This window comes from Podarcis raffonei, chromosome 18, assembly GCF_027172205.1.
Source record: "Podarcis raffonei isolate rPodRaf1 chromosome 18, rPodRaf1.pri, whole genome shotgun sequence".
NCBI lineage: Eukaryota > Metazoa > Chordata > Lepidosauria > Squamata > Lacertidae > Podarcis > Podarcis raffonei.
In genome coordinates, this window is record NC_070619.1 from 1,661,405 (window position 1) to 1,688,353 (window position 26,949).

The window sequence follows — 26,949 nt, forward strand, 5'->3', positions numbered from 1 at the left end:
ATGCTCATCTCACTGTGTCAAACCCAGATCTTGGGAGCATATATATAGATGTATGTATATATTCTAGGAGAGAGATTGCCAGCTCAAAGAAGGTGGCTGGCTGATTGCTAAGTCTTGAGCTGCTCCTTCCTTCGGACTCTGGGGTGCTTCCTTTTAAACCTCTGCCTGCACCTCCTAAAACCTTGAGGTAAAATATAACAGCGTCCCTGGGGAAGATGACTTCCCCTTTTTGGGTTTAAGAGGCCGCAAGCTAGTGTCTTTTGATGGCCAGACTACAACTCCCACAATCCCCTGCCAGCTTGGACCAACAATCCGGGCTGATGGGATTGGTAGCCTAGTGACATATCTTCCTGCAAGGTTTTGAGAATTTGGGATGACCTTTTCTTCCCTCTCCCTTTTGAGTTTCCACCACCAACCAGACTCCAGAAGACCTGAGCATGTCCCATCTCCCTTCCTGACCCACAATCGCGCCATCCCCTTCCCAGTCGGCTATAGATGCCCCCCTTCCTGATAGCTTTCAGCTGTGGAGCTGGGTTTATTTGTGCAAATCTTACAAAGTTGGCAAGGAGCAGGTAATTGGTGAAAGCCATCCTGCCGGCCTTGGCGTGAGGTCTCCCTACCCCAAGATGGACTTCAGGTGGCTAGAGAATCTTTCCTGGGATGCTCTGGGCTGTGGGTCAGCCCCCCGCCAACCCCTTGCCCCAGACTGCAGAGAACCAGATTTTCCAAAGCAGCGATTCCAGAGAGATGCTTTCGCCTCCCTAGAATCTAGCCCAGGGTTTCCCCAACTTGGGTCTCCGGCTGTTTTTTGGACTACAATTCCCATCATCCTGAGCTAGCAGGACCAGTGGTCAGGGATGATGGGAATTGCAGTCCAAAAACAGCCAGAGAGACCCAAATTGGGGAAACACTGACCTAGCCCCCTTCCTACCAGCGTTCCTCATAACATGGAGGGGGCAGAGGTCATTTCCGGGGGGGTGTCCCCGTAAGTTCGCTGCCCTCCAGCTTCAAGATGGCGCTACGATGACCTGGGTGGGGGGTATCTGCACCTCTCTAGCTCCCATCAGTCGGGCGCCTGGAGGGGCACAGATGCTCCCTGCTGTCCTGCTCCCCAGCACCCAAGGGTGGTAGTGGGGGGGGGGCGTTTCTACAGCAGGTAGAGGTCGTAATTGTAGCGGTTGAATCAATGCACAATGGAGCTGGCATCCGAGGGAGCCTTTTCCAGCTGTGCTGCAGTTGCCCGTCGTTCCTGGTCGCTGGAGACACTGGGGGGGCACCCCCGCTTTAAACACCACCCTTCCCTAAGAACCGAGACCTCCTGCCATGGGGGGGGCTCATTCCCCATTGCAGGGAATGGTTCCAAGAATCTGTTGCTCGGTTCACAAGGGGACAGGGAACAGCCCCCCCCAACTCATCATTCTTGATACGGGAGGGGTGCAAATTGATAGTGAGGGTCGAAAAGTTATCCGGGGGCCGTTGTCTGCCACTGGTGATCCCTGGTGAGTACTTTTCCCAGGGAGGTCCCCATAATAGCGAGTCTGTAAACAGTGTTGTGTCCCCCCACCAAAAGAAAGCCCCGGCCAACCCCCCCCCCTTGCCATGACAATGTATTAACCAGGATGGCTTTTTGCAGGGAAGGTGGGTAACTCTATGCAGGAGTGTTTGTGCCGTCCGTTGTCAAATGCTGCCTTTGTCTCTCTCAAAGCGAGTGCGCCTGGCGCCTCCGGAGGGTCCTGTGCGTGTGTGGATTTTTGATCCTTTTGTTTTATATATATATATATACACACACACAAATGTGTGTCTATAGTGACATAACTTGTACAAAGATCTGTGCCAAGAAATGATGTATATTTAATAATAAAGAGATGATTTATCGAGGCTTGTGTGTGGATGCTCTGTCTCGAACCCTTGCTTCTCCCCTCCCCCTCAGTTCTTGGTGTGGGTGCTGGGGTGGTACTGTTTTTGTAGAGCTGCAGAGTTGGAAGGGACCTCTGAGGGTCACCTAGTCCAGCCTGCTGCACTGCAGGAACTGCAGCTAAATAATCCCAGGCAGAGCATCTTAAAAAGCAGAGACATCACCTTACCAACAAAGGTCTGTATAGTTCAAGCTATGGTTTTCCCAGTAGTGATGTATGGAAGTGAGAGCTGGACCATAAAGAAGGCTGATCGCCGAAGAATTGATGCTTTTGAATTCTGGTGCTGGAGAAGACTCTGGAGAGTCCCATGGACTGCAAGAAGATCAAACCTCTCCATTCTGAAGGAAATCAGCCCTGAGTGCTCACGGGAAGGACAGATCCTGAAGCTGAGGCTCCAAGACTTTGGCCACCTCATGAGAAGAGAAGACTCCCTGGAAAAGACCCTGATGTTGGAAAAGATGGAGGGCACAAGGAGAAGGGGACGACAGAGAACGAGATGGTTGGACAGTGTTCTCGAAGCTACAAACATTTGGTCAAACTCATGCTGGTAGCTTCAAGAACACTGTCCCATCTCGTCCTCTGTTGTCCCCTTCTCCTTGTGCCCTCCATCTTTCCCAACATCAGGGTCTTTTCCAGGGAGTCTTCTCTTCTCATGAGGCGGCCAAAGTATTACAGCTGTCTGAAACAACAACTATGGGACAGAAGCCGACCTTTCCACCAGTCTTGCTCCTGGATGTAACTGAGGGGCTTCAGGCGAGGGGGAAGGCGGCCAGAGCTGTGATTTTCAAGAACTTGAGCTTCCTTCCCCCTCTTTCCTCCACTCTCATATTTTCAGAGCGCAAGTTTCAGTACTGGCTTTCTGCAAGTCGCTCTGAGAGGGCGGCTGGGGTGGGGTTATAAATACCGTCAATAAATGCTGGTGGGCCGCTTAGGGGGAGCAGCGTCCTTCCAGTGAGAGATTTCACACCTCGAGGTAAAGAAGGCCTGAAATGCCACTTGCACCACCTGAAACTTGTACGAGCTGTCCTGTGGACCGGCGTTTTTCCCTCCTCCCTCCTCCCTCCTCTTTCCTCCGCTGCCATGTCTTTTTTAAGAGCACGAGTCTTTAGGACTGATTTTTGCAAGCCCCCTTTTGGCTACAGTTTGGGGATACAAACGCTGCATAGCTAAATGCTGGTGGGGAGGTTAAGGGGAGCAGTGCCAGTCTCCACCCCCCCCCATCGCCTCTTTGCCCCAAAACAAGCATAGAGGGCGAAGTGAAGCTGCTTGTGTTTGCATTCGAGGCACCGGCCTCCTGCTCAAAACCCACAAGGTCCCTTCTTAGGGGAGAGACGGGGCAGATGGTGCCTTTAATTTGGGGCCTGGAGAGGGGTGGGGTGGCGGTTTGTGCTTCAAAACCTAGAGGGATGGAGAGCAGCTCACTGTTTTGTTGCACAATTGGGACCAAACAGGTCTGGCTTGTGTGCTCGGATACATTTTTAAAAGAGTGGTTCTCTCCCCTCCTAATTGGCCTCGTCCGAGACAACGCCGGCTCCTCCATGAATATATCACAAGATGGGCAGGTCCCCAGAGAGGACGTTTCTGAAGCGGTTACAGAGCTGCTCTCAGGGTGAGGTCTCTGGCCTGACTCATAGGCACCCTGTAGGAGCACGGAGAATAATAGAACCGCAGGGTTGAAAGGGACCCCCAAGGGTCATCCAGCCCAGCCCACTGCAATGAACAGGACACATTTTGTCTCTCAAAAGAGACAGGCAAAACACTTTGAAGTTGGGTGAAAGAGGAAGGAGGGAAGATAAGCCATGACTTAAGGTGTTTTTTGTAATCTTGTAAAAAGAGGCAAAACACCCCAATCCCTCTAGGGAATGGAATTATCTACAGCCCTTCCTCAACAAACGTAGACTTGCCACGGGCAAATTTAACAATATTTGGAATTCATTCTTATAAATAACATATTAGGTTTCAGTCTGGTTAACTACAATAACAATTCCCCCCCTCTTTTTTGTAATGTACACAATATCTTTTTTCTATTTTGTTCTCTACATGGGTACTATTTCTTGTTTTGTCTTCTTTTGTGTCTTATCTTACTCTGTGTCCTTGTAATTTTGTACATTTTATTTTTCAGTAAAGAATTCACATATATATATATATATATATATATATATATATATATATATATATATAGGAGTATACGAAGAGTCTGCTAGAAGAGTCTAGGCCAGTGTCCATCTAGTCCAGCATCATGTTCTCAGCTGCAGCCAAGCAGACAAAGGCTTTTAATCCCTTTTGGAACCATGAGATCTAGAAACTTGCTATACAGATGCTTTTAAGCCCTTTGGGGGCCACCATAAGGTCTGGAAACTTGATACCATTTAAAAAAAAATTTTTTAATGAAAGTTAAGATTCCCCAGCCAGCTGACTTCTCCGATCAGCAGCCTGCAACACAGTTGTAAATCTCCCCAGCACACACAAAGATCTGATAGTGCAGGATCTGGCCGTGGGGCAGCCAAAGTCCTCCTGAAGAAGTCCCACCAACTCTCTGTGGACCATCAAAATTGGCAGCAGGCAGTAGAAGTGTTTTCCCAAAAGGTCTCTGCCTGCATAGCGCAATAATACCACGTTGGCGGCCCCCTGACCAGGAACTGACCAATTGCAGCGGCCTGCTCTCCCGCCAGTCACACCCCGAAGGGGTTGGGTGATCTTCTGGTTTGTCCCGTCCAGGGAGTGCTCCCCACAGAAAACTTGCAGTTAGGACGCAGCCAGGTGCTGGTGGAAATACAGGCCGAAGAGGGTGGCGATGACCTGGCAGGCGGACACCCACCAGGTGAAGAAAGAGAGAAGCCCCCGGTAGAAAAGTGGGGTGAAGACGGTGCTGAAAGCCCCCAGGGCCCCCGTGATCTGCTCCACTGCTGCCTGGATGTCCTCCGTCCCCCCGTCGTTCGAGGGGGCGGCCTGGGGGGCACGAACCACATCCACTGCTGGCGAGGTCAGGGCGGGCTCTGGGTACAGCCCCCAGGAATAGTCGCCTTTTAAAGAGAGACACAGCTGAGAAACAGGGCAAGGGACACGCAACTCCTAACCCAGCCTAGTATTCGAGCCCTTTGCCGGTCGCCACAGGCGAGCAGGAACTGCGTGCAGGCGAGCAAGTGGGCCAGTGGGTCAGCACACAGCAAAGCGGGCTGTCACCCGGCGAGTGGCAAAAGCGGGCACTGGGATTGGGGCATTCCACCGTCTCTCTGTCAACAGCCTGGCTGGAGGCAGAAGAATGTCGCGAGGAGCCATCGGGGGAACCCCCAAGAGAGAAGGCTCAGAGCCTGGGGTGGGGTGGTGGGACGATGATGAGTGGTCAGAGGGAGAAGACTGAGGAGGAGGTGTTGGAAGCAAAAGAGGCAACAGGGCTTAGTGAGTGGACAGAGTCGGTGGCAGAGAATCAGTCCAGAATCAGAGGAAGAAACTGAAGCAGAAGGAGGAGGAGTCAGGCTGGGGAAGAGTCATGGATGTCTCCCGCTCCTGCTGCATCAAGCTGGTCTCCCTGCTGGTCTCCCAGAACCAGGAGAGGCCTGAAGAGTGCGGAGGAGAGGTTGGCTGCATGACGGAACTGTCTCCGATTGCTTGGGGGAAACCCTAGAGAGGAGGGGACTTAGGCAGCCGCGGGGAGACGGGGACTTTCAGTCTCAGCAACTGCTTCATGGTGGGCAAGACCTACCAGGGATGAGCTGCTCTGCTCCTTAGGCCTGGTGCTTAGCCAAGTCTGTGCAGATCCTGTCTTACGAATAACGATTTCACTCCAGCATGCATGGTGTGATTTGCTGCCGGCTTGCTTTTGACACTCTCCTGTAGAGACGGGGAACTCTTGGGTCCCTTGAGATGTTGCTGGGATCTGGATGCCTGTCATCCCAGACCACTGGGCATGCTGGCTACGCAACGTCTGGAGGGCCACAAAAGTTGCCCTCCCCTGCTCAACCAGCACCATGGCACACTGCAGGCCAGAGATTGGGGGGGGGCAGGCGGTGGTGGCTCTATTTCATCCAGCAAGCACACCCCACGATCAGGGATGATGGGAGGAAAAGTTCAGCAAACACCAGGAGGACCATGGATGTACCCAATTCCTGTGCTGGGTAAAGGTAAAGGGACCCCTGACCATTAGGTCCAGTCGTGGCCGACTCTGGGGTTGCGGCGCTCATCTCGCTTTACTGGCCGAGGGAGCTGGTGTACAGCTTCCAGGTCATGTGGCCAGCAGGACTAAGCCGCTTCTGGCAAACCAGAGCAGCGCACGGGAACGCCGTTTACCTTCCTGCCGGAGCTGTACCTATTTATCTACTTGCACTTTGTGCTTTCGAACAGCTAGGTTGGCAGGAGCAGGGACCGAGCAACGGGAGCTCACTCCGTCGCGGGGATTCGAATTGCTGACCTTCTGATCGGCAAGTCCTAGGCTCAGTGGTTTAACCCACAGTGCCACCCGTGTCCCTAATTCCTGTGCTAGTATTTGATAATAAATGCATGTGTCTGGGTGGAAACTAAAGTGGGGGCATTGAGCTATGGGGCAGCCCCATTCAGCTCCTTGAAGGCCTCCGCTCTGCCACCACTTACCTAGCGTTTTGAGGAGGAACGTGCAGTGCAAGGTGAGCAGGATTGGGGCCAGGTACTGCAAACTGACCACGGTGACGTAGCAGTAGATTCTGGTGATCTGTAATTTAATAATAATAATGATGATGATGTAAAAAACAAATAAACAAACTCCAAAACAGAACAAAAACACCATCTTAGCAATGTTGCCATTTGGAGGAATGGAACTTAAAAATAAACAGGACATTTGATTTTGCCCAGGATCAAGCCCCTCCGATGCTTTGTTTGGAACTTATGGCCGCTGCAGCAAAATGTCCCATCTGCCAGCAAGACACTCACGTTTCCTCTTCCCTCTGAATACCTTTTTCCTTTCATGCTGCGACTGTTTGGCTATCAGCATACAGCAGGGAAGGGGTTGCATTCGCTTTTAATACAGGGGTGGGGTGGGGGGAACCTTCAGTAAGTCACAACTTGTCCCACAACTTGTCATGCCTACGCCTGATGGCCCCCCCCCCGCTCTGCCTCTGCACCTTCCGCTGGATCTCCAGGACCGCAATCCTCCCGGCCTCCCTCTTCATCTGCTCCACCCATCTCTCGGCGAGGTTCAGGTAGGCCTGCAGGTGGTAGCGCACGACAGCCAGGCGGAGGAGGCACAGAGCTACAATGGTCCAGAGGCGCACCGAATTATAGGAAGCGTTGGAAAGGCTGCGGGCAGAAAGAGAAACAGACACACACATACAGAGGACTGAAAATAGACAGCTGCAAATAAAAGTCTTGTGTGTTGTAAAGTGCATTATGGAAATAGGACACTAGATGGCAATGGTGAGCTATGGCAAATTCAATATATTTTTCAAAACGGTTTTTTTTATAAAAGCATTTTCACAGCATTTTTTTATATGTGCCTAGATTCCACCAGAGAGAGACTTCTGCATCATATACATAGCTCAACTGGTAGAACAGTCTTAATCTCAGGGTCGTGGGTTGGGTGATACATTCCTACCCTGAAGCGGGTTGGGCTAGATGACCCTTGGTGTCCCTTCCTACTCTACAATTCTATGGCGGTTTCCCTTTTTCCCCCTTTTCCCTTTTTGCCAAATCGTCTCTATTGATTTTAACAAATCAGCCACATATTTAAAATCAGAATATAAAACCAGAGAATACATAATCAAAAAAATTTCATAATTGTATCTTAGCTATTTTTAAAACGCTGGTCTGCGACCGTGATAAATGGAAACTTCGAAGCTTCGAGCTTCCTGACTGAAACAGGACTTTATTGAGTTTATTTGGCTCATTTATGACCTTCAACTCTCCCCCCATTTCGCGCCAAGGAGCTGAAGGGAATGCAAAAGGTTCCTGGTCCCAGCAGGCAAGGCTGAGTCATCCTTTCAGAGTCCACAAAGACAGACTTCCGGGTTAGCGCCAGCGCTGAATGGCGGATTTCTCCCGGAGCTCCGGGAGAGATCTGCTTCGCGGGTTCGGGTCTTGTTGCTCACGGCGGAGCAAAGACCCTTAAAAGTCACAGGCGCGTAGCCTGTGAACCGGAGACTCGGCGGGCACCTTTGCCCCCCCCCGACGTTGTGAAATAGCCTTTTTAAAGGCTATAGATCAGCGGAGGGGTGCGTGGAGCGGTGCTGAGAGTCGCTTTCACCCAGCCTGCGAAGCGAAGCCGCGTCGCCATCAGCGGAGAGCGCTGACTTCTTCCGAAGATTTTGGACTAAAAGAGAGCAACTTTCCGTGAGTAGGATTGAGTTTGCATTACAAATTGGACGTCAAAATTAATGAATTTGGGCACCGAGACGGATAAGTACTAAAAAGGAAGTCTGCTTACCGTCCTGCAGCAAGATTAAAGCGAAAGACAGTGAAGCTGTAACTTTTGACAGGAGCTTTTATGAGCTAAGAAACCCAACACCAAGCAAAGAACTCCCCCCCAAAAGGCAGGGGAGGGGGGGAAGAAGGCTTTAAAGGGATTTCCTGCCTAATTTAAAGGAGATTGAACTGATTACCGCTGCTTATCTACCTGGGGGTCGGACTGCCGGAGGAAAGACACCGGCTAAGGACGGTTGCTACAAATAAGGTTAGAAAGTAACTGACATATAGACTTTGGTTACTCTCAACTTGAAACATCGTATTTGGTTACATAGTAAGTCATTTGCAGGACACTTTTAATTTGGATCTTTTACAAAGTAAGGGACTTGGAGGGCTTTTGCTTTTTGGAAGTGTGGGAACAATTTAAATTTCAGAAACTGATTTTGCGCCCTCTAGAGGATTTGCTCAGCTTCAGGAACTAAGTGGAATTTAAAACCTGAGAACTTTTTATTGTTGACAGTTTAAGAGTGTGGGAATGACCTTGAACGAAAGACTTTGTTATGGCAGATGGTAAACAGAAAGAAGATCCACAAGAAACAACTTTGAGATCTGGTAGACAATACAAAGTGGACTCTTCTATGCAAAGAAGGGCCTCTGTATCAGGGGCCCCGGGAACTGCAGCTGCAACAAAGGCAAGAGTGAAAACAATGTCTTCAGAAGATGCGTTTACAAAGGCCTTGGGAAAAATAAGTGATTCTTTAGAGGAATTAAAGAAGCAAGGTGCTGAAACAAATAAGAAAATTGAAGAAATCTCTGGGAAAATTGATCTGAATACAAAAAGTATAACTGACCTTGGAAATAAAGTGAACTCTAATGCAGAAGCAATTGGGAAACTATTGGAAGATTCATCTACAACGCGAAAGATAGCCGAAGAAGCTAAGGAAATTGCTACTGCTGTTGAAGGGAAACTTCCACCGGTGTACAGGAAATTGGATGAGTATGATCTGACACTTTCTATGCAGGATATGCAACGCAAGGAGAAAAACCTAAGGATTAGACTTGTGCCGGAAAAAGAAGGAGACAACTTGGTGGATTATTTGACAAAAGAGTTTTCTGACTTTTGGAAGCAAGATTTGAAAGAAGAAGAGCTCAAAATTGAGAGTGCATTTAGGTTGGGAACAAGGCAGAAGAAGAATAGACCCAGAGACTGCTTGATAACTCTAAGATCCAAAGAAGAGAGGGATAAAATATTGAACCTGCATTATCAAACAACCCTTCGGATTGAGGATTCTTATATTGAGATTTTTAAAGACATCCCTAAAAGTATCTTGGATGCAAGAGGTCCTTATAAGGATTTGGTGACACTACTGAAGAGGAACTACATACTATTCAGGTGGGAGTTTCCCCAAGGCTTGTCTTTTAAATACAAAGGCAAGAAAAGAAGAATAAAAACAGTGAGTGATAAAGACAAGTTCTTGGGAGAACACGAAGAAGACCTACAGAAAGAGACCCATCCAGGAGAAGGACATCCTTCAAGATTAGATAAAGACACAGAACCACCGACAAAGGACGAACAACAATTGGGAGCTGTAGGAGGAATTAAATAACCCCATCATGGCTTTGCAACTTCTAACTTGGAATTGTAATGGTCTAAACAACCCCCGAAAAAGAAAAAATATATTTCATGCTTTAAAGAAAGATCATTTGGACTTGATTTGTTTACAAGAGACCCATGTGACAAGAGCACATAGAAAATTGTTAACAAATAAGAGACTGGGACAAGAATTTATATCTTCAGATAAAGTAAAAAAGAGAGGAGTGGTGATCTACGTAAAGGAAAATTTGCAGCCGAAACAAATCTTTAAAGATGACCAAGGAAGATATTTGGCAATTGAAATTCAATTTCAAGGAGAAAAATTTCTGATAGTGGGGGTGTATGCACCAAATGAAGGGAAAACAGAATTCTTTAAGAAGTTGCATGAGACTTTAATGGACTATATGGACTATAAACTGATTATGATGGGAGACATGAATGGAGTAGTTTCAACAAATATGGACAAAGCACAAAGACAGGTAGTCACAAAAGATGGAAGACTACCAAAAACCTTTTTTGAAATGACTGACAATATGGATTTGATTGACATTTGGAGAACAAAACACCCACTAGAGAGAGAGGGAACCTTCTTTTCTGAAGCCAAAATGACATGGACTAGGATCGACCAAATTTGGGTGACTAGCGGTATGGCGTCGAATATAAAGAAAGTGGAAATCTGCCCAAAAACTTTCTCCGACCATAATGCAGTAAAGATGGTGATGAAGCAAACAACAACTGGCTCTTTCAGATGGAGAATGAATGACACCTTATTTAGAGACGAGGAGATCTGTAAAAAGGCCCAAAAAACCCTGAAAGATTATTTTGAAATTAATCTAAGGACTAAAGTAGAAAAAAGAATAGTATGGGACGCAAGCAAAGCCGTGATGAGAGGGTTTTTGATACAACAAAATACATTAAAGAGAAGAAAGCAAAATGAGAGGAAGGAGAAAATTCTGGATAAGATAAAAGAAGGGGAAAGGAAATTAAGATTGAAGCCAAAATCGCAAGAGATTCTAAGAGAAATTAAATTGTACCAAACACAATATATGGAACTGATGAATCAAGAAATAGAATGGAAAATTAAACAAATGAGACAGAAGTCTTTTGAATCTGCAGACAAATGTGGCAAGTTATTGGCTTGGCAAATAAAGAAGAGACAAAAACTCAACACGGTAACAAACTTAGAAGTGGAAGGAAAGAACATATGCAACCCAGTAGAAATTAGGAATTGTTTTCAGAACTACTTTAGACAATTGTATACACAAGGGCCGCAGAATGAAACAGATATACAACAATTCCTCGAGAAAAATGGGTTGAAAAAGATTTCGCAGGAAAGTAAGACAATTTTGAATCAGGAGATATCAATACAGGAAATAGAAGATGCCATTCAAAACATGACGTTGGGCAAATCACCTGGACCAGATGGACTGACTTCCAAATATTACAAAGTTTTGAAGGAAGGACTTATACAACCTTTGAAGGAAGTCTGTAATGAGATCATGAAGGGGAAAAGGGCACCCGATACGTGGAGAGAGGCCTACATTACACTTATACCAAAGACAGAGACTGAAAAGACCCAACTTAAGAACTACCGACCCATCTCCCTACTAAATGTGGATTACAAAATCTTTGCTGATGTTTTAGCAAAGAGACTGAAAAGAGTTTTGATGGAGGAGATTCATGGGGACCAAGCGGGCTTTCTCCCGAAAAGGCATTTGTCGGACAATGTAAGGAATATAATTGACATTTTGGAGAAGTTGGAAGTGAATATAAACACTAAGGCTGTTTTGATATTTGTGGATGCCGAGAAAGCCTTTGACAACATTTCTTGGAGTTTTATGTTGAAGAACCTCCGGGGGATGGGGGTAGGCCAAGGGTTTGAAAATGGTATAGGTGCAATATATTCTGAACAGAAAGCAAAATTAATTGTAAATAATGTTGTAACAGAAGAGTTTAAGATTGAAAAAGGGACACGACAGGGGTGCCCTATTTCCCCATTACTTTTTATATCGGTCCTTGAGGTTTTGCTTAATATGATCAGGAGGGACCAGTTGGTTAAAGGCATTCAGGTCGGAGTCAAACAATATAAATTGAGAGCATTTGCAGATGACCTGGTGCTTACATTACAGGAGCCAGAAGCTAGCACGAAAAGAGTTTTGGAAATAATCCAAGAGTTTGGTCAATTGGCAGGATTTAAATTGAATAAGTTAAAGACTAAGGTATTGGAGAAAAATCTAACACAGATTGAAAAAGAAAGGTTTCAGAATGAGACGGGGTTGACTGTGGCTAAAAAAGTGAAATATTTGGGTGTGAATATGACAGCTAAGAATGTGAATTTATTTAAAGACAATTATGAAAAAACTTGGACAGAAGTGAAAAAAGATCTAGAAATATGGTCAAACTTGAAACTTTCCTTGTTAGGTCGAATTGCAGTTATAAAGATGAATGTTTTGCCAAGAATGTTGTTTTTGTTTCAAACATTACAAATAATGGATAAAATGGACTGTTTCAAGAAGTGGCAGAAAGATATATCTAAATTTGTCTGGCAGGGCAAGAAGCCCAGAATAAAATTTAAGATATTAACGGATTCAAAGGAAAGAGGGGGGTTTGCCCTGCCAGACTTTAAATTGTACTATGAAGCGGCAGCTTTCTGCTGGCTAAAAGAATGGCTGCTTCTTGAAAACACAGACATTTTGGATTTGGAAGGATTTAACAATATTTTTGGGTGGCATGCATATTTGTGGTATGACAAGGTTAAAGCGCATAAAAGTTTCAAAAACCATATTGTCAGAAAAGCACTGCTGAATGTCTGGGTTAAATATAAGGACTTGTTGGAAAATAAGACTCCAAGATGGTTATCACCAATGGAAGCTAAGGCAGTTAAAAAGCTAAATATGGAGTCGAAATGGCCAAGATATTGGGAAATCTTGGAAAAGGAAGGGGACAAACTGAGATTGCAGAGTTTTGAAAAATTAAAAGGGAAGGTGAGAGATTGGTTACATTATCACCAAATAAATGAAGTGTTTAAACTAGACAGAAAAATAGGCTTCCAGGTGGAAAAATCAAAATTAGAGACTGAACTGTTAGAATCCAGTACTAAGAACTTGTCAAAAATGTATGACCTGCTGCTGAAATGGAATACACAAGATGAAATGGTAAAATCAAGTATGATTAAATGGGCTCAGGACATTGGTCATAACATCATGTTTGCTGATTGGGAAAAGTTGTGGACCACCGGGTTGAAATTTACGGCGTGTAACGCCTTAAGAGAAAATATAATGAAAATGATTTATAGGTGGTACATAACCCCAGTCAAGCTTGCAAAGATCTATCACTTGCCTGATAATAAATGTTGGAAATGTAAAGAAAAGGAAGGTACATTCTTTCACCTCTGGTGGACGTGCCCGAAGATTAAGGCATTCTGGGAAATGATTTATAACGAACTGAAAAAGGTATTTAAATATACTTTCCCCAAGAAACCAGAGGCCTTTCTCTTGGGTATTGTCGGCCAGGGGGTGTTAAAGACAGATACAACTTTTTTTATGTATGCTACAACAGCAGCTAGAATACTTATTGCAAAGTACTGGAAGACACAGGATCTACCCACACTGGAAGAATGGCAGATGAAGGTGATGGACTATATGAGCTTGGCAGAGATGACGAGCAGAATCCGAGACCAGGGAAGAGAAGCGGCGGAAGAAGAATGGAAAAAGTTCAAGGACTATTTAAAGAAATATTATAAAATTGGAGACAGTTAGAATGATGTTGGATTAAAACAAGTGGTTACTATCAGTAATGGTTATGACAAAGAGAATAAGGGTGATTAGCATAAATTTATAATAAAATAAGGCAAGATTTCGCTGAATAACTGTAAGATTTTGGAATACAGAAACGGGAAGTAAGAGGAGGTCGAGGAAGTAAGGTTTAGAAATTGGGTTATGAAATGGTACTTGTTTTATGTTTTATTATTGTTGAATGTTTGTTCATGTATGTTTTGTTTCTGTTATATAAAAAATTGTTCAATAAAAATATTATAAAAAAAAAAACAGAGTCCACAAAGACATTTCTAGCTAGCCAGGAACATTCAAGGAGGAGGATGTTCCAAAAGAGCATGTTAGATTATTTACGTAAAACAATGACAGCAGCAAAAATACTGTCTGCCCAATGATGGAAAGATGGAGAGGTTTCCAGTAAAGGAAGAATGGCTTTTGGAGATGGAGGGGAACCAGCAAGATTAACAGCAAAGATTAGAGACCAAAATGATGAAAATGCCTTGAGGACTGGAGACCTTTCACTGTTTGAGGAACTATTAGAGTAGATGAAAATGCAAGCAGGACTTGAAATATGAGCCGCAGGGCAAATTATTAGGATAAATAGGTTAAATTGAAGGCAGCCCTGTTTAGAGAAGTTTTAAATGTCTGACGCTGTATTGTTTTTAATATTTGGTTGGAAGCCTCCCAGAGTGGCTGGGGAAACCCAGCCAGATTGGGGGGGTATAAATAATAAATTATTATTACTAAATTGAATGTATTTACTAGTATAGGGACAAAATATGCAGCATTCAAGGGTAAATATGGAAACCATGGAACCGGAAGATACGAAGTCAAGGGATAAAGTAACTTATGGTTTAGGTTAAAATTTGTAAAAAAATTTTTATCTAACTGAAAAATTAATATGAGGGTTTTTTGTTTTGTTTTTAAAAGGAACACTCAAGGATGCTGCCAGGGAGAGAGGAGTGTGTGTGTGTGTCCTAGGGAGAGCTCCGGGGGCCAGAGGGAGAGCTCTGAAGGGCCACCTCTCCCTCCTGGTGATCGCAGAAGCACTTACACTTGGACGGTCTCTTTCCCCATGGGGGCGTTGAGCAGGAGGTCCCGGGAGATGGGCTTGACCCACATCAGCACGACGGCCACGGGTGCGAGGAAGCTGGCGTGGAGGAGCAGCCTGCCGTGTTGGGGGTCAAGGAGGAGAAGGGTCAGGCCCCCCACAGGCTGCCCCCTCCTCACCCCTGCCCCTTATCCCCCCCACCCAGTCTTTCGGGAAGGCCAGGGGCAAGCCGTTACGCAACTGGACCGCCGGCCGGTCTGCAGCCATCTTGAGGGCATCCAGGTGAGTCTGCGCCAGCCGCAGCCCTGGGAAGGTCAGGCAGGCGCCGAGGAACGAGCAGAGGGCCACCAGGCAGAGCTTGACGGTCAGCTTGGTCACGGGGACCCTGGGGAAAGAGAGAGGGAGGCCTTTTTCGGGAAGGGCTAAGGCTGCTGGAGACGCAGCAGGAAAGGACCCCAAGACTCATCCCTGCAAGGCAAGACATCGCAGCTAAAGAACCCCTGACACAAAACCGGGGCCTTTTCTGCAGTGGCTCCCCATTTGTGGAATGCTCCCTCTATGGAGGTTTGGTGGGTGCCAGAGAACCATAGAATTGTAGGAGTTGGAAAGGACATCCGAGGGTCATCTAGTCCAACCCCCTGCAATTCAGGAATCTCAACTAAAGCATCCAGGACAGATGCCAACCTCTGCTGAAAAGCCGCCAAGGAAGGAGAGTCCTTCCTTAACAACAGCTCTTAACAACAGAAAGTTCTTCCCGATGTTTAGTCGGAATCTCCTTTCTTGTAACTTGAAGACATGGGTTCGAGTCCTGCCCTCCAGAGCAGGAGAAAACAAGCTTGTTCCCTCTTCCATGTGACAGCCCTTGGGCTATTTGAAGATGGCTCTCATATCTCCTCTTTTCCAGGCTAAACACCCCCAGCTCCTTCAACCGTTCCTCATATGGTCTGGTTTCCAGACCCTCGATCATCTTGTTCACCCTCCTCTGCACATGTTCCAACTTGTCAACATCCTTCTTAAATTGTGGTGCCCAGAATTGGAAACAATATTCCAGGTGTGGTCTGACCAAGGCAGAACAGAGTGGGACTTTGGCTTTCCTTGATTTGTCCAGTTGAGTCAAATGAAAATTCAGTACAGGTTTTAGGAACACTCTTCCCCGCCTTTTTTGCAAACTAAAAAGTCCCAAATGCTGCAACTTTTCCTTGTAGGGAAATCACCTGGCTCATTTTGGCCAACATTTCCTAACTCTAGAACAGGGGTTAGCAAACTTTTTCAGCAGGGGGCCGGTCCACTGTCCCTCAGACGTTGTGGGGGGCCGGACTATATTTTGAAAAGAATATAACGAACGAATTCCTATGCCCCACAAATAACCCAGAGTTGCATTTTAAATAAAAGGACACATTCTACTCATGTAAAAAGATGCTGATTCCCGGACTGTTCATGGGCTGGATTTAGAAGGCGACTGGGCCGGATCCAGCCCCCAGGCCTTAGTTTGCCTACCCATGCTCTAGAATATCCTTTTTGACATGAGCTGACCGAAACAGTCCTGGAGTGGCCTCATTTCGGACATCAGATCTCCACTTGAGGGTAGGAGGTGGACAAAGAGAAATAACTCCAGGCAGGGTTTAAGATTTCAGAGACACACTTACGTCCAGTCCCAGCCTTGCCCTTTCAGAAAGACCTCCAAGTTGTCCTGGACGCTATTCAGCCCTGTGGGGACAAGAGAGTCGGGGGAGAATCCAGGAGAATGCTGCAGCACGATTGCTGACAGGAGCGAGGCCTTATCAAAATGCAGTGGCGGACCTACATTTTGCCCCCCCCCCATTGAATTTTCATGGCGAGCCCAACGCAACCAGCAACAAGGTCATCTTCTTCAAGGTTCCCCCCCCACGACAGATCACATTTTTTAAAAAAAATATCAATCTCAGATTTTCATTAAAATTGCTGTACCAGATTATCTCACAAAGGCCAAGTCATTGGTATGAATAAAAATCTCCTAGGTCTTAACTTTTTTGAGTTATGGGGGGATGAAAATTAGGGAAATGCAGGCACGATGTCAGAGGTGCCAATTTGAATAAAATACTTTGGGGGGTCGGTGTCTGCAGGTAAGCCCTGCATAATCAGTCACATGATGCAGTGCACACACACTATTTGAAAGGCAATGCCCATCAGCTTTGAAGGGGCCCCTCAAATTGTGGGGGGCGAAGGGTATGTGGAACGCCCTCCCTTCAGATGTCAAGGCAATAAGCAACTATCTTACTTTTAAAAGACATCTGAAGGCAGCCCTGTTTAGGGAAGTTTTTGATGTTTAATGCTGTATTGTGTTTTAAATATTTGGTTGGTAGCCGCCCAGAGTGGCTGGGGAAACCCAGCCAGATAGGCGGGGTATAATAAATTATTATTATTAATTATTATTACTACTACTACTACTATTGCTATTATTATTAGTAACCTGATTTGGTATTCTAACCCTTTTGCATCTAAAAGTAATTTTAGAATTTTAGAAAATCTTAGAAAAGTGAATTTTTCCATTCTTCCGACATCGAGAAGAGGAATACGTTAGAGGAAATAAATAAAATTCTTTATATATAACCACTGCTTTGCGAGCTTGCCCCCAGCTCCCTCACCTGCGTCAAGGCCAAATTCAAGGTAGTCTTCACGGACGACCAGGACCAGCATGGCGACCAGGAGGAAGAAGAAAGCAAAGGCCAGGCAGACCGATCGCTCGCCCCCCTCCTTGGAGCGGAAGTAGTGCGTCATCACCGTGAAAAAGATTTTGCTGAAGGGAAGGGTTGCGCTAAGGATCACATGCCGGAAACATCACTTCTCCCGAGAAAGACAAAGGTTTCACTTCATTCATTCATTCATTTGTCTCTATACTTTGCCCCCCCCAATTTTAGACATACAAATTGAATAACTTCCCAATAAACACACATATACGTATATATACAGAGAGAGAAAGAGGCCTTTCCCTTCACCCCCTTTGAGGTTTCTTATAATGTTAATTTTTAACACTGCATTTCCAACGTTATTCCATTTATTAGTTACTCCCTGATTTTTACCTTAATCCTGCCAATGAACTTAATTGTATGCAAATTTTTTTATTCAGATACAGTATTTACCAATTTCCCCCATTCCTTGATGAAATTTCTTTCTTCTTGGTTCCTTATTCTTCCATTCATTTAGTCTGACACTTCTTCTTGGTTGGGACACAATCCTGAAATAGTTTCACTTTTGGGATTATTTCATTCCCGCTGTTCCCTTCTCGGAACTACAGTTCCCAGGGTGCTCTATCAATCCGCCCCTCTTTCCCCGCAACTAACTTGGGTCCCTAAATCCCATTGGGTCTACTCTGAGTATCACTTCGGCCACCTTGACTCTATACAATTAAAAGTTCTCTGATGCCTCTTTAACAACCATGGCATTCCCCTCCAGAGAATTCTGGGAGCTGTAGTTTGCTCTGGGCGGTGCTGAGAGTTGTTAGGAGACACGCAACCCACCCATTCCTCTCCCAAAACTACAATTCCCAGAGTTCCCTGGGAAGAGGAGGAATTCATGGTTAATCCACTGCCTCTCAGCTTCCTGGCAATTCCTGCAGAAATATTGATTGTTTTGCAACCACAAGATCTATAAACTGGATATTCAAATGCTTTAAAAAAAATTTTTTTTAATCCTGAGGTGTAGAATCATAGAAGCATGACCCTGCGTGGTGGGAAGGGGTCCCGAGGGTCATGTAGTCATAGAATCATAGAATGACAGAGTTGGAAGAGACCACAAGGGCCATGGAGTCCAACCCCCTGCCAAGCAGGAAACACCATCAGAGCACTCCAGACATATGGTTGTCAAGCCTCTGCTTAAAGACCTCCAAAGAAGGAGACTCCACCACACTCCTTGGCAGCAAATTCCACTGTCAAACAGCTCTTACTGTCAGGAAGTTCTTCCTAATGTCTAGGTGGAATCTTCTTTCCTGCAGTTTGGATCCATTGCTCCGTGTCCGCTTCTCTGGAGCAGCAGAAAACAACCTTTCTCCAACCCCCTGTAATGAGGAACCTCAACTAAAGCATCGAGGACAGATGCTTAAAAACTTCTGCTTAAACACTTCCAAGGAGGGAGAACCCACCACCTTCCGTCCCTCAGTTGAGCTGCTCTTAACTGTCAGAAAGTTCTTTCCTGATGTTTAGTCAGAATCTCCTTTCTTGTAACTTGAAGCCATGGGTTCGAGTCCTACCCTCCAGAGCAGGAGAAAACAAGCACGCTCCCTCTTCCATGTGGCAGCCCTTCAGATATCTGAAAATGGCTCTCAGTCTCCTCTTTTCCAGGCTGAACATCCCCAGCTCCTTCAACCGTTCCTCATCTGGCTTGGTTTCCAGACCCTTGACCATCTTGGTCTCCCTCCTCTGCACACCTTCCCAGCGTCCTTCTTCAATTGTAGTGCCCAGAACTGGACACAGGACTCCAGGCCCAGGAAACTTGGCGCATTTCTTAAATGGAAGCTCAATTTCCCAGACTTACAAATCATGATGCAGACACTTGTGAAATGGGAAGCGGTCATGAGAACCTAAGAGGAGCCTTCTGGATCAGGCCAGGGGTCCAGCATCCTGCTCTCACAGGGGCCAGGGAGATGCCCAAAGGGGAAGTCCACCAGCAGGATCCAGTCACAAGAGCAACTCTCCTCTTCCTCCTCCTCCTCTGATGATTATACCCTGCCCATCTGACTAGGCTTCCCCAGCCACTCTGGGCCCCATCTGCCCTTGAGAGCCCTCTTCTAGTTTAGAGTCGGAAGGGACCCAGCGGTCATCTAGTCCAACCCCCTTGCAATGCAGGAATCTCAAGGTGTTCCTCAACTGGCCCAATCCTCTTTTAAAGCTGTCCCAAGTTGGTGGCCGCGAACGGCGTCCCCGGGGCCAAAGGATACACGGAGAAGATGACGGCCAGCAAGCACCAGAGGATCCCAATGTTGGCTTCCTTCCGGGGGTCAACCAGGCAGTAGTAGCCTTCGGTGAAGACGTAGATCCCGGTGGCGTACGCTGCAAAGTCCACGTACCACTGATATTCCAGGAAATAGCACAGCACTAAGTGGAGAGAAGAGAGACAGGAAGATGCTCTTATTGCCTCCTGAGCCTGACCAGCTGCACCCAAAAGCCTCTTCCAAAAAGAAGAAGCAAATTTCCAGGCCTTGTGGAATGGTCCAGAGTGGGTAGGAAGGGACCCTGAGAGTCATCTAGCCCAACCCCTGCAATGCAGGAATCTTTTTGCACAACGTGGGGCTCAGACACACTACTCTGAGATTCAGAGTCTCATAGTTTGCCTACTGAGCTATATTCCAAATAAATGGTTGATTTGACAAGGAACTGTGGAGCCTGCCTTATCTAGAGCCATCCAGCTTATTGTTGAATTGGACCCGGAAACTAATTGGCAGTCAGTGCAGTCGGGCCAGGATCGGGGCAATATGCTCAAACTGTCTTAACCCCAGTGTGCAACCTGGCTGCCAAATTCTGCACCACGGAAGATTTTCAGTGTATAATAGCAATACCCGCCCACTCTGGGTGGCTTCCAACAAATTAAAACACAATTAAGACATCAACATCAAAAACCTCCCTATACAGTGGTACCTCTGGATATGAACAGGATCCGTTCTGGAGCCCCGTTTGCATCCAGAAGCGAACACAACCCGCGTCTGCACGGGTCGCGATTCGCCGCTTCCGCACATGCCCGTGACATCATTTTGACCATCTGCGCATGTGTGAGTGGCAAAACTCGGAAGTATCACATTCTGTTACTTCCGGGTCGCCGCAGAGCACAACCTGAAAGCGCTCAATCTGAAGCAACTTCAACCTGAGGTATGACTGTATAGGGCTGTCTCCAGCTGTCTTCTAAAAGTCAGATAGTTGTTTATTTCCTTGACATCTGATGGGAGGGCATGTACACTATTTTTTGTTGGGAGCCGCCCAGAGTGGCTGGGGCAACCTAGTCAGATGGGTGGGGTATGAATTATTATTTTTATTATAAACCTGTAAGCTTCCTGGCGAAGGGGGGAATTTGAACCCTGGTCTGCAGTCAGATAAAGGTAAAGGGACCCCTGACCATTAGGTCCAGCCGTGACCGACTCTGGGGTTGCAGTGCTCATCTCACTTTATTGGCCGAAGGAGCCGGCGTACAGCTTCCGGGTCATGTGGCCAGCATGACTAAGCCGCTTCTGGAGAACCAGAGCAGCGCACGGAAACGCCGTTTACCTTCCCGCCGGAGCAGTACCTATTTATCTACTTGTACTTTTGACGTGCTTTTGAACTGCTAGGTGGGCAGGAGCAGGGACCGAGGAACGGGAGCTCACCCCGTCGTGGGGATTCGAACCGCCGACCTTCTGATCGGCAAGTCCTAGGCTTTGTGGTTTAACCCACAGCGCCACCCGCGTCCCTTCTGCAGTCAGATAGGTGGCATATAAATATCATCATCATCATCATTAAACTGCTTAGAAACTCCTTTGGCATGTAAGCGATATATAAACAAATACCTAATACTAATAATACACAAATGCTGTCTACGATCCCCGTGACTCGCTGGGCAGCCTATGGCAAGTGGCAGGAAACCTGCTTGCTTCAGGGAAAATTGGGCACAATGCTCTCCGCTGGCCAAAGGGACTAGAAACTTGGCTCTGACAAACAAAAGCTAAAACAATCTCAGGAAGAAAGGCTTGGGGTGTCCCTGAGGGGACCAGACCACCTCAGTCCTCCCTGACCCCCAGAGCTATTTGGGGAGGGGAGGGGAGGATAGGCAGCCCCCCATTTCTGCCAAAGGGAGGGAGCTTAGGGGACCCAACCTCGGTGCATTTACCCAGAGCGTCCACGGCGGTGATGGGGCTGCTGTCCAAGCGAAGGTCAATATCCCGGGGAACGGAGGAAGGCTTTTCCTCGGTGACGCCGTTGATCTTCCTGTCAGACAGACAGACAAACGTCAGTCGGCTGTCGCCAGAGGGAGCTGTGTGGTCCAAAGACGGCGCCAGGGGGGTGAAGATGGATCTAAGTTGGGTGGAGATATGTAGTTCCTTCCCCACCACCGGCCACCAGCTCCCTCAGCCCGCTGGACGGACAAGATGGCCGCCCTCACGTCAACTCTACTCACCGCTCCCTCTTCCCCTTTGGCCTGGGCTTCCCCGCCAGGGCAAGCAGCTCCTCTTCTGAGGGGTGTTTGAACCGGCGCAGGCTGGCGGAAGAAGAGGGGGAAAGGGCTCACCAAACAGACATTGGGCTGAACGCAACTCAAGAGGAGTCTCATTGGGATGGGTGGGAAATGATATATAATGAAATGAAAAAATGTTCAAAACCACGTTTGTTAAAAAACCAGAGGCTTTTTTACTAGGAATATTAGGAGATGAATGTCAAAGAAACAAAAGAGACAATTTATATATGCAACCACAGCTGCCAGAATGTGACTTGCCCAAAAGTGGAAAGAAGAGAACGTACCAACGAAAGAAGAATGGAGGACTAAGGAGATAGACTAGGCCAAAATGGCAAAACTCACTGTGAAGATCAGGCACCAAGATGAAGAATTTAATCATGAATGGAAAATTTTTGTAGATTACTTTAAATAGCAGTGTAAAAATGGGGAAACACTAACAGGATTGTTGTAGCATTTGTGAACTGAAGGTAGAATTATGATGTGAAAAATAATTATAAGAATTATAAGCAAGGAAAATAAAAGTAGAAAAATGGAAACCAGGGGTGGGGTGTGGGGGGGAAGTCAATCAATGCAAATTTGGATTTGATATGTAAGTGTATGAAAATTGTTGTTATCAGAAAAATTGAAAATAAAATATTTTTTTAAAAAAGATGGTCAAGGGCTGGCATGGCTCCATTAATGTCATTGGTTCTGCTCCTGAGGAAAACATAGGCCACATTTGTGCCCTACATTAATCATCATCATCATCATATTTATACCTCACCCATCTGGCTAGGTTTCCCCAGCCACTCTGGGCGGCTTCCAGCAAAATATAAAAAATAATATGTCAAATGTTAAAAACTTCCCAATACAGGGTTAATAATAATAATAATTGTATTATTTATAATAATTTATTGTTTATAAAAAAACTTAAATGCTTTTGACACCACTTTAAACAGCCATGGCTTCCTGGGGAACTGTAGTTCAAAGGCACCGGGTGTTGTGAGGAGGTCCCCACTTTTCCCCTCTGAGAACTACAATTCCCGGACCAGTTTAGCAGCTCATCTCCCTTCCCAGGGGGCTCTGGGAATGTTAGTGCTGAGAGGGGAAAGACTCCTGGGAGCTGTAGTTTGTTTGGGGTGCTGGGCACTGTGAAGAGGCCTCCTATTCTCCTTTGCAGAACTACAGTTCCCAGAGTTCCCTGGGAAAAGGGATGGATAGTTAAAACTGTAGTGGAAAGTGGGGTTCCCTCTCAGCACTCTTCACAAACTACAGCTTTCAACCTGTCCTCACTGTATGCCAACAAAGGTTGATTGATTGATTGATTGATTGAGTGATTGAAACTACAGCTCCCAGGATTCATTGCGGGGGGGGCTGCTGCCACCACAGTTGTCCACAGTGATATCGTGGCGATTTTAAAAGGCAGGGTGTGAGCCTACAATTCCCAGAGTTCCCTGGGAAGAACGATGGATCGCTAAACGATGTTGGGAACTGTAGCTTCACAAGGGGAATCGCACCCTAACAAACTACAGCTCCCAGAATTATTTTTAAGCCCTGGCGGTTTTAAAGCAGGACCAGAGCTTTTTAAAGGTCTGGCGCGAATGCGGCCACAGCCTAAGCGAGCCAGCAAATCTGGTATGAACGCCAAATAAACAGGGAATAAATGCAATGGTGTTTTTCTGCAGGTGGAATCGCGGACAGACGGATAAATGGGGGGGGGGTGTCCCGAGGCCGAATGTGGGAGCCCCCAAGTCCCTTTTGCTTCCATCCACGGTCAAGAAATAATAAGCAAAATTTGACCTCTTGCTACACTCCTGAGGAACCTTCTTGCCACCCCCAGCCCTGCGAAAAAGGGTATTTCTGGTACCTTCCGTTGCAGAGGATCCACCGGGCGAAGGACCAGTGAGGGGCCATCTTCTGCATGATGCTGGCCACCAGCAGGGAGACCACGAGCTGGACCCCCATCACTGCCTGTGGGGCAGAAGGAGAGGAAGAGCCTTGGGTCAAGTCCAATGTTTTATTCTCATCAAAGTTCTATTTATTATCATCATCATCCCCTCCAACGTTTCTCCAATGAAAATAGGGACGTCCCATTCAATGATGATGATAAGTCGGGTAGCTTAGTTTTGTAATGTGAATATAAGGAACTGATTTACATATAATGAGGTGAAATGTAAAAAGAAGATAGAAGGTTAAAAAGGGGTTATAGAAATGCTAAGAATTTAGTAAAGATGTTCAGAAGTCAGAAAGAGGGAGGGAAGGAGGTCTCGATGCTCTGTCTGAGCAATGTTTTAGGCTATAGATTTATGTAACAAAATGTGATTATGATAAATATGGAAAACTCAATAAAAATTATTATTAAAAAAAGAAGAAGAAGATGATAAGTCAGAAAGCTTAGTTGGTTAGAGCATGGCACTGAAGCTATCCAGAGAGGCTGTGGAAACCCAGCCAGATTGTGTGTGGGGGGTGTTTTATAAATAATAACATCATCATCATTATTATTACTGTATTACTATTATCATTCCCTTCAACATTTCTCCGACATAAAGAGCAACATCCTAAGGAAAAGTGGGACGTCCCGGGATCAAATCAGAAACCGGGCCGGCTCCTGCAAATTTGAGACTGTCCCTGGAAAATAGGGGCACACCAAGGTTGCAGCTTCGCTCCCCACAAGGGACAGCTGCCTATTCTTGCACTGCTGGGGGTTGGACTGGATGACCCTCAGGGTCCCTTCCAACTCTACAGTTCTACCCCTTTGGGCTGATCCAGCAGGATCCTGCGTTCCATTCTAGAAGCAGGTAGTGAATTTCTCATCCCACTTTTCGGATCCACCTCGACGTCCGCCCCCCACCCCAAATCCTACACTTCGCACCTCTCTGCAGCTGTACCAAAAACGCAGACCCCGTGTAAGGTTAGTGCAGAGATATGGACTCCCTTTCTATTTTAAGGGCAGGAAGTGGAGCTGGCGGCCGGCTGTGTGGCCTGGACACGGGATTCAAATTTCAAGGAAGGAGATTCCCACTTAACATTGGGGGAAACTTTCTGACAGTGGAACGGTCTTCCTCGGGAGATGGAGGACTCTCCTTCCTTGGGAGTTTGCAAGCAGAGGTTGGCTGGCCCTCCGTCCTGGCTGCTTGAGCTGACATTCCTGCATTGCGGGGGGTTGGAATGGATGACCTTTGGGGGACCCTTCCAGCTCTACAGCTCTATGACCCCAGAAGGTGGTGATCTCATCTCTCCTTCCTTGGAGGCTCTTAAACGGCGGTGGGATGACCACCTGCCAGGGGTTCTGCAGCTGTGCTTCGTACCTTGCGCGGGGTTGGGCTAGATGTCCTTTGGGGGTCCCCTTCCAACTCTACGGTTCTGTGGTCCTGGGACCTTGGCAAGCATGCAAACCTTCTCTCTCATGCAGAAAGCAAACCCACCTGCCCAGCAGCCCAGCTCCAGTCCCCTAAGTCCATAAACACCCAACAATGCATTCTTGCAATTTTTTTTAAAAAAACTTACCATTTTCTTTTATGATCCCGAGCAAAAAACAGCCCCAAATTAAGCGACAGGCAAGGCAGGCAAGTTTCCCTGCACTTCTGATCTTGCAGACCAAAGAAGGAGTGAGACCCCCCCAGCCAATCACAAGCGGCACTTCCAGTTGATTGCCAGCCAGCCAGCCAATGACAAAGCAAAATAAAAATAAAAAAAGTTTGAAGGTAGGCGGGGATTTTTGCCACCCCCACCTGTTTCCGGTTTTCAGGCGCCTGCCAAGCGCGTTGCATTTCGGGGCTTGTAGTTTCCTTTCCCAGGTGAGGTTCTTTAAGAGGGAACGGAGAGAGAATTTTTTTTGCACGTTTTCCTCTGCAAAAATTCACAAGGTTCCCTGTAAATCACGCGCGCCCTTTTGCAGCCAGTCTGGATGTCCTTAAAAGAGGATTGCACAAATCCGTGGGGTTTTTCACAAATTCAGGGGCTGCTGGCACGATGGCTGTGTTCTCCTTCCCCCGGTTGTTGGCACCCGTCTGTCACCTCCGGAGGTGAAGTCAAATCGCGCACCGACTGCGGCTGCAGAGGCCCGTAACCCCAGCATTGCGCGGGGTCAGACTAGATGACACTTGGGGTCCCTTCCGACTCCACACTGCTATGATTCCGTGAACTTGCAACTGCTGCCTCCGGCGTTGTTTTTGCTGCGTCAGCAGCACCCAAGTGACCTCCCCGGGGGAGCAAGCCTGGGCTGTGGGTCTGGAGGTCCTGGGCTGCCCAGAGGACAAGACCCCCCTCTCGGCCTCACTGAGGGGGTCCAAAGGAAAGCAGAGCAAGACGATTGGCACCAGCTGGGCTGCAGGAGTTGCCAGAAGGAGGCGGACAAGGCGCCCTCCAACCGCCTTAGGGACTCCACTCTGGATTTTTGTAGGGTTCACTCCTGAGCCTTTTCTTCCCCCAAAGATAACCCGCAAGGCAGCAGAGGTTAAGTATCTGAGTTTTCCTTCTCCTAGACAGGCTCCCTTCCCAGGTTGATGATGAGCCCCATTTGCCCCCCACTTCCCTCTACAGAAACTGCCTTCTTGATCACTGTTGGGCTAATTGATCACCCAATAATAATAATAATAATAATAATAATAATAATAATAATAATAATATATTTATACCCCGCCCATCTGGCTGGGTTTCCCCAGCCACTCTGGGCGGCTTCCAACAGAATATTAAAATACAATAATCTATTAAACATTAAAAGCTTCCCTAAAGAGGGCTGCCTTCAGATGTCTTCTAAAAGTCATCCCTTCAACCCACCGGAGCCTGTCTTTGCACACAGGGGGGTCCCTAACTCACCAAGCGTTCAAGGCACACCGGCTCCCCTCACCTGGTTCAGCCGGCCAGTCAAAGCCATTCCCAAGACTGGGGCCGCTGTCACCTGCTGACAGCTTTGAGGAGCCACAGGTGAGAGCTGGGCGGAGGTGGGGAGCAAAGGGGGACCCCAGAAGGAGCAGGACATGTTCCCAAAAGCAACTTCCCTGAACTTGGGGGTGAGAGAACTGAATCCTAAGCGCCAGACCACCAGAGGGTAGCAATGCTTCTGAATCGTGGGTGCAGCAAACCACAGGAGGG

General features: G+C 46.9%; 1 protein-coding gene across 1 annotated transcript; it reads right to left on the bottom strand.

Annotated features, from left to right (window-relative positions):
- Positions 1-4,279: 4,279 nt before the first annotated feature.
- Positions 4,280-26,234, bottom strand: TMEM161A (transmembrane protein 161A). Its single transcript, XM_053372539.1, has 12 exons — positions 25,363-26,234; positions 23,723-23,826; positions 21,820-21,900; positions 21,532-21,629; positions 19,616-19,772; positions 17,328-17,479; positions 16,350-16,410; positions 14,945-15,088; positions 14,707-14,820; positions 7,010-7,184; positions 6,504-6,600; positions 4,280-4,939 (listed from the first exon to the last, which is right to left on the bottom strand). Exons 1-12 carry the CDS (start codon positions 25,363-25,365, stop codon positions 4,662-4,664), a joined length of 1,464 nt encoding a protein of 487 aa, XP_053228514.1. The 5' UTR covers positions 25,366-26,234; the 3' UTR covers positions 4,280-4,661.
- Positions 26,235-26,949: the final 715 nt, after the last annotated feature.

Excerpts from the sequence above, each read along its gene's own strand:
- TMEM161A (XM_053372539.1), bottom strand. Across the intron at positions 16,411-17,327 it reads TGAATTTGGCCTTGACGCAG|GGCTGAATAGCGTCCAGGAC; the intron begins GTGAGGGAGCTG and ends TTGTCCCCACAG. Across the intron at positions 6,601-7,009 it reads TCCTGGAGATCCAGCGGAAG|ATCACCAGAATCTACTGCTA; the intron begins GTGCAGAGGCAG and ends ATTAAATTACAG.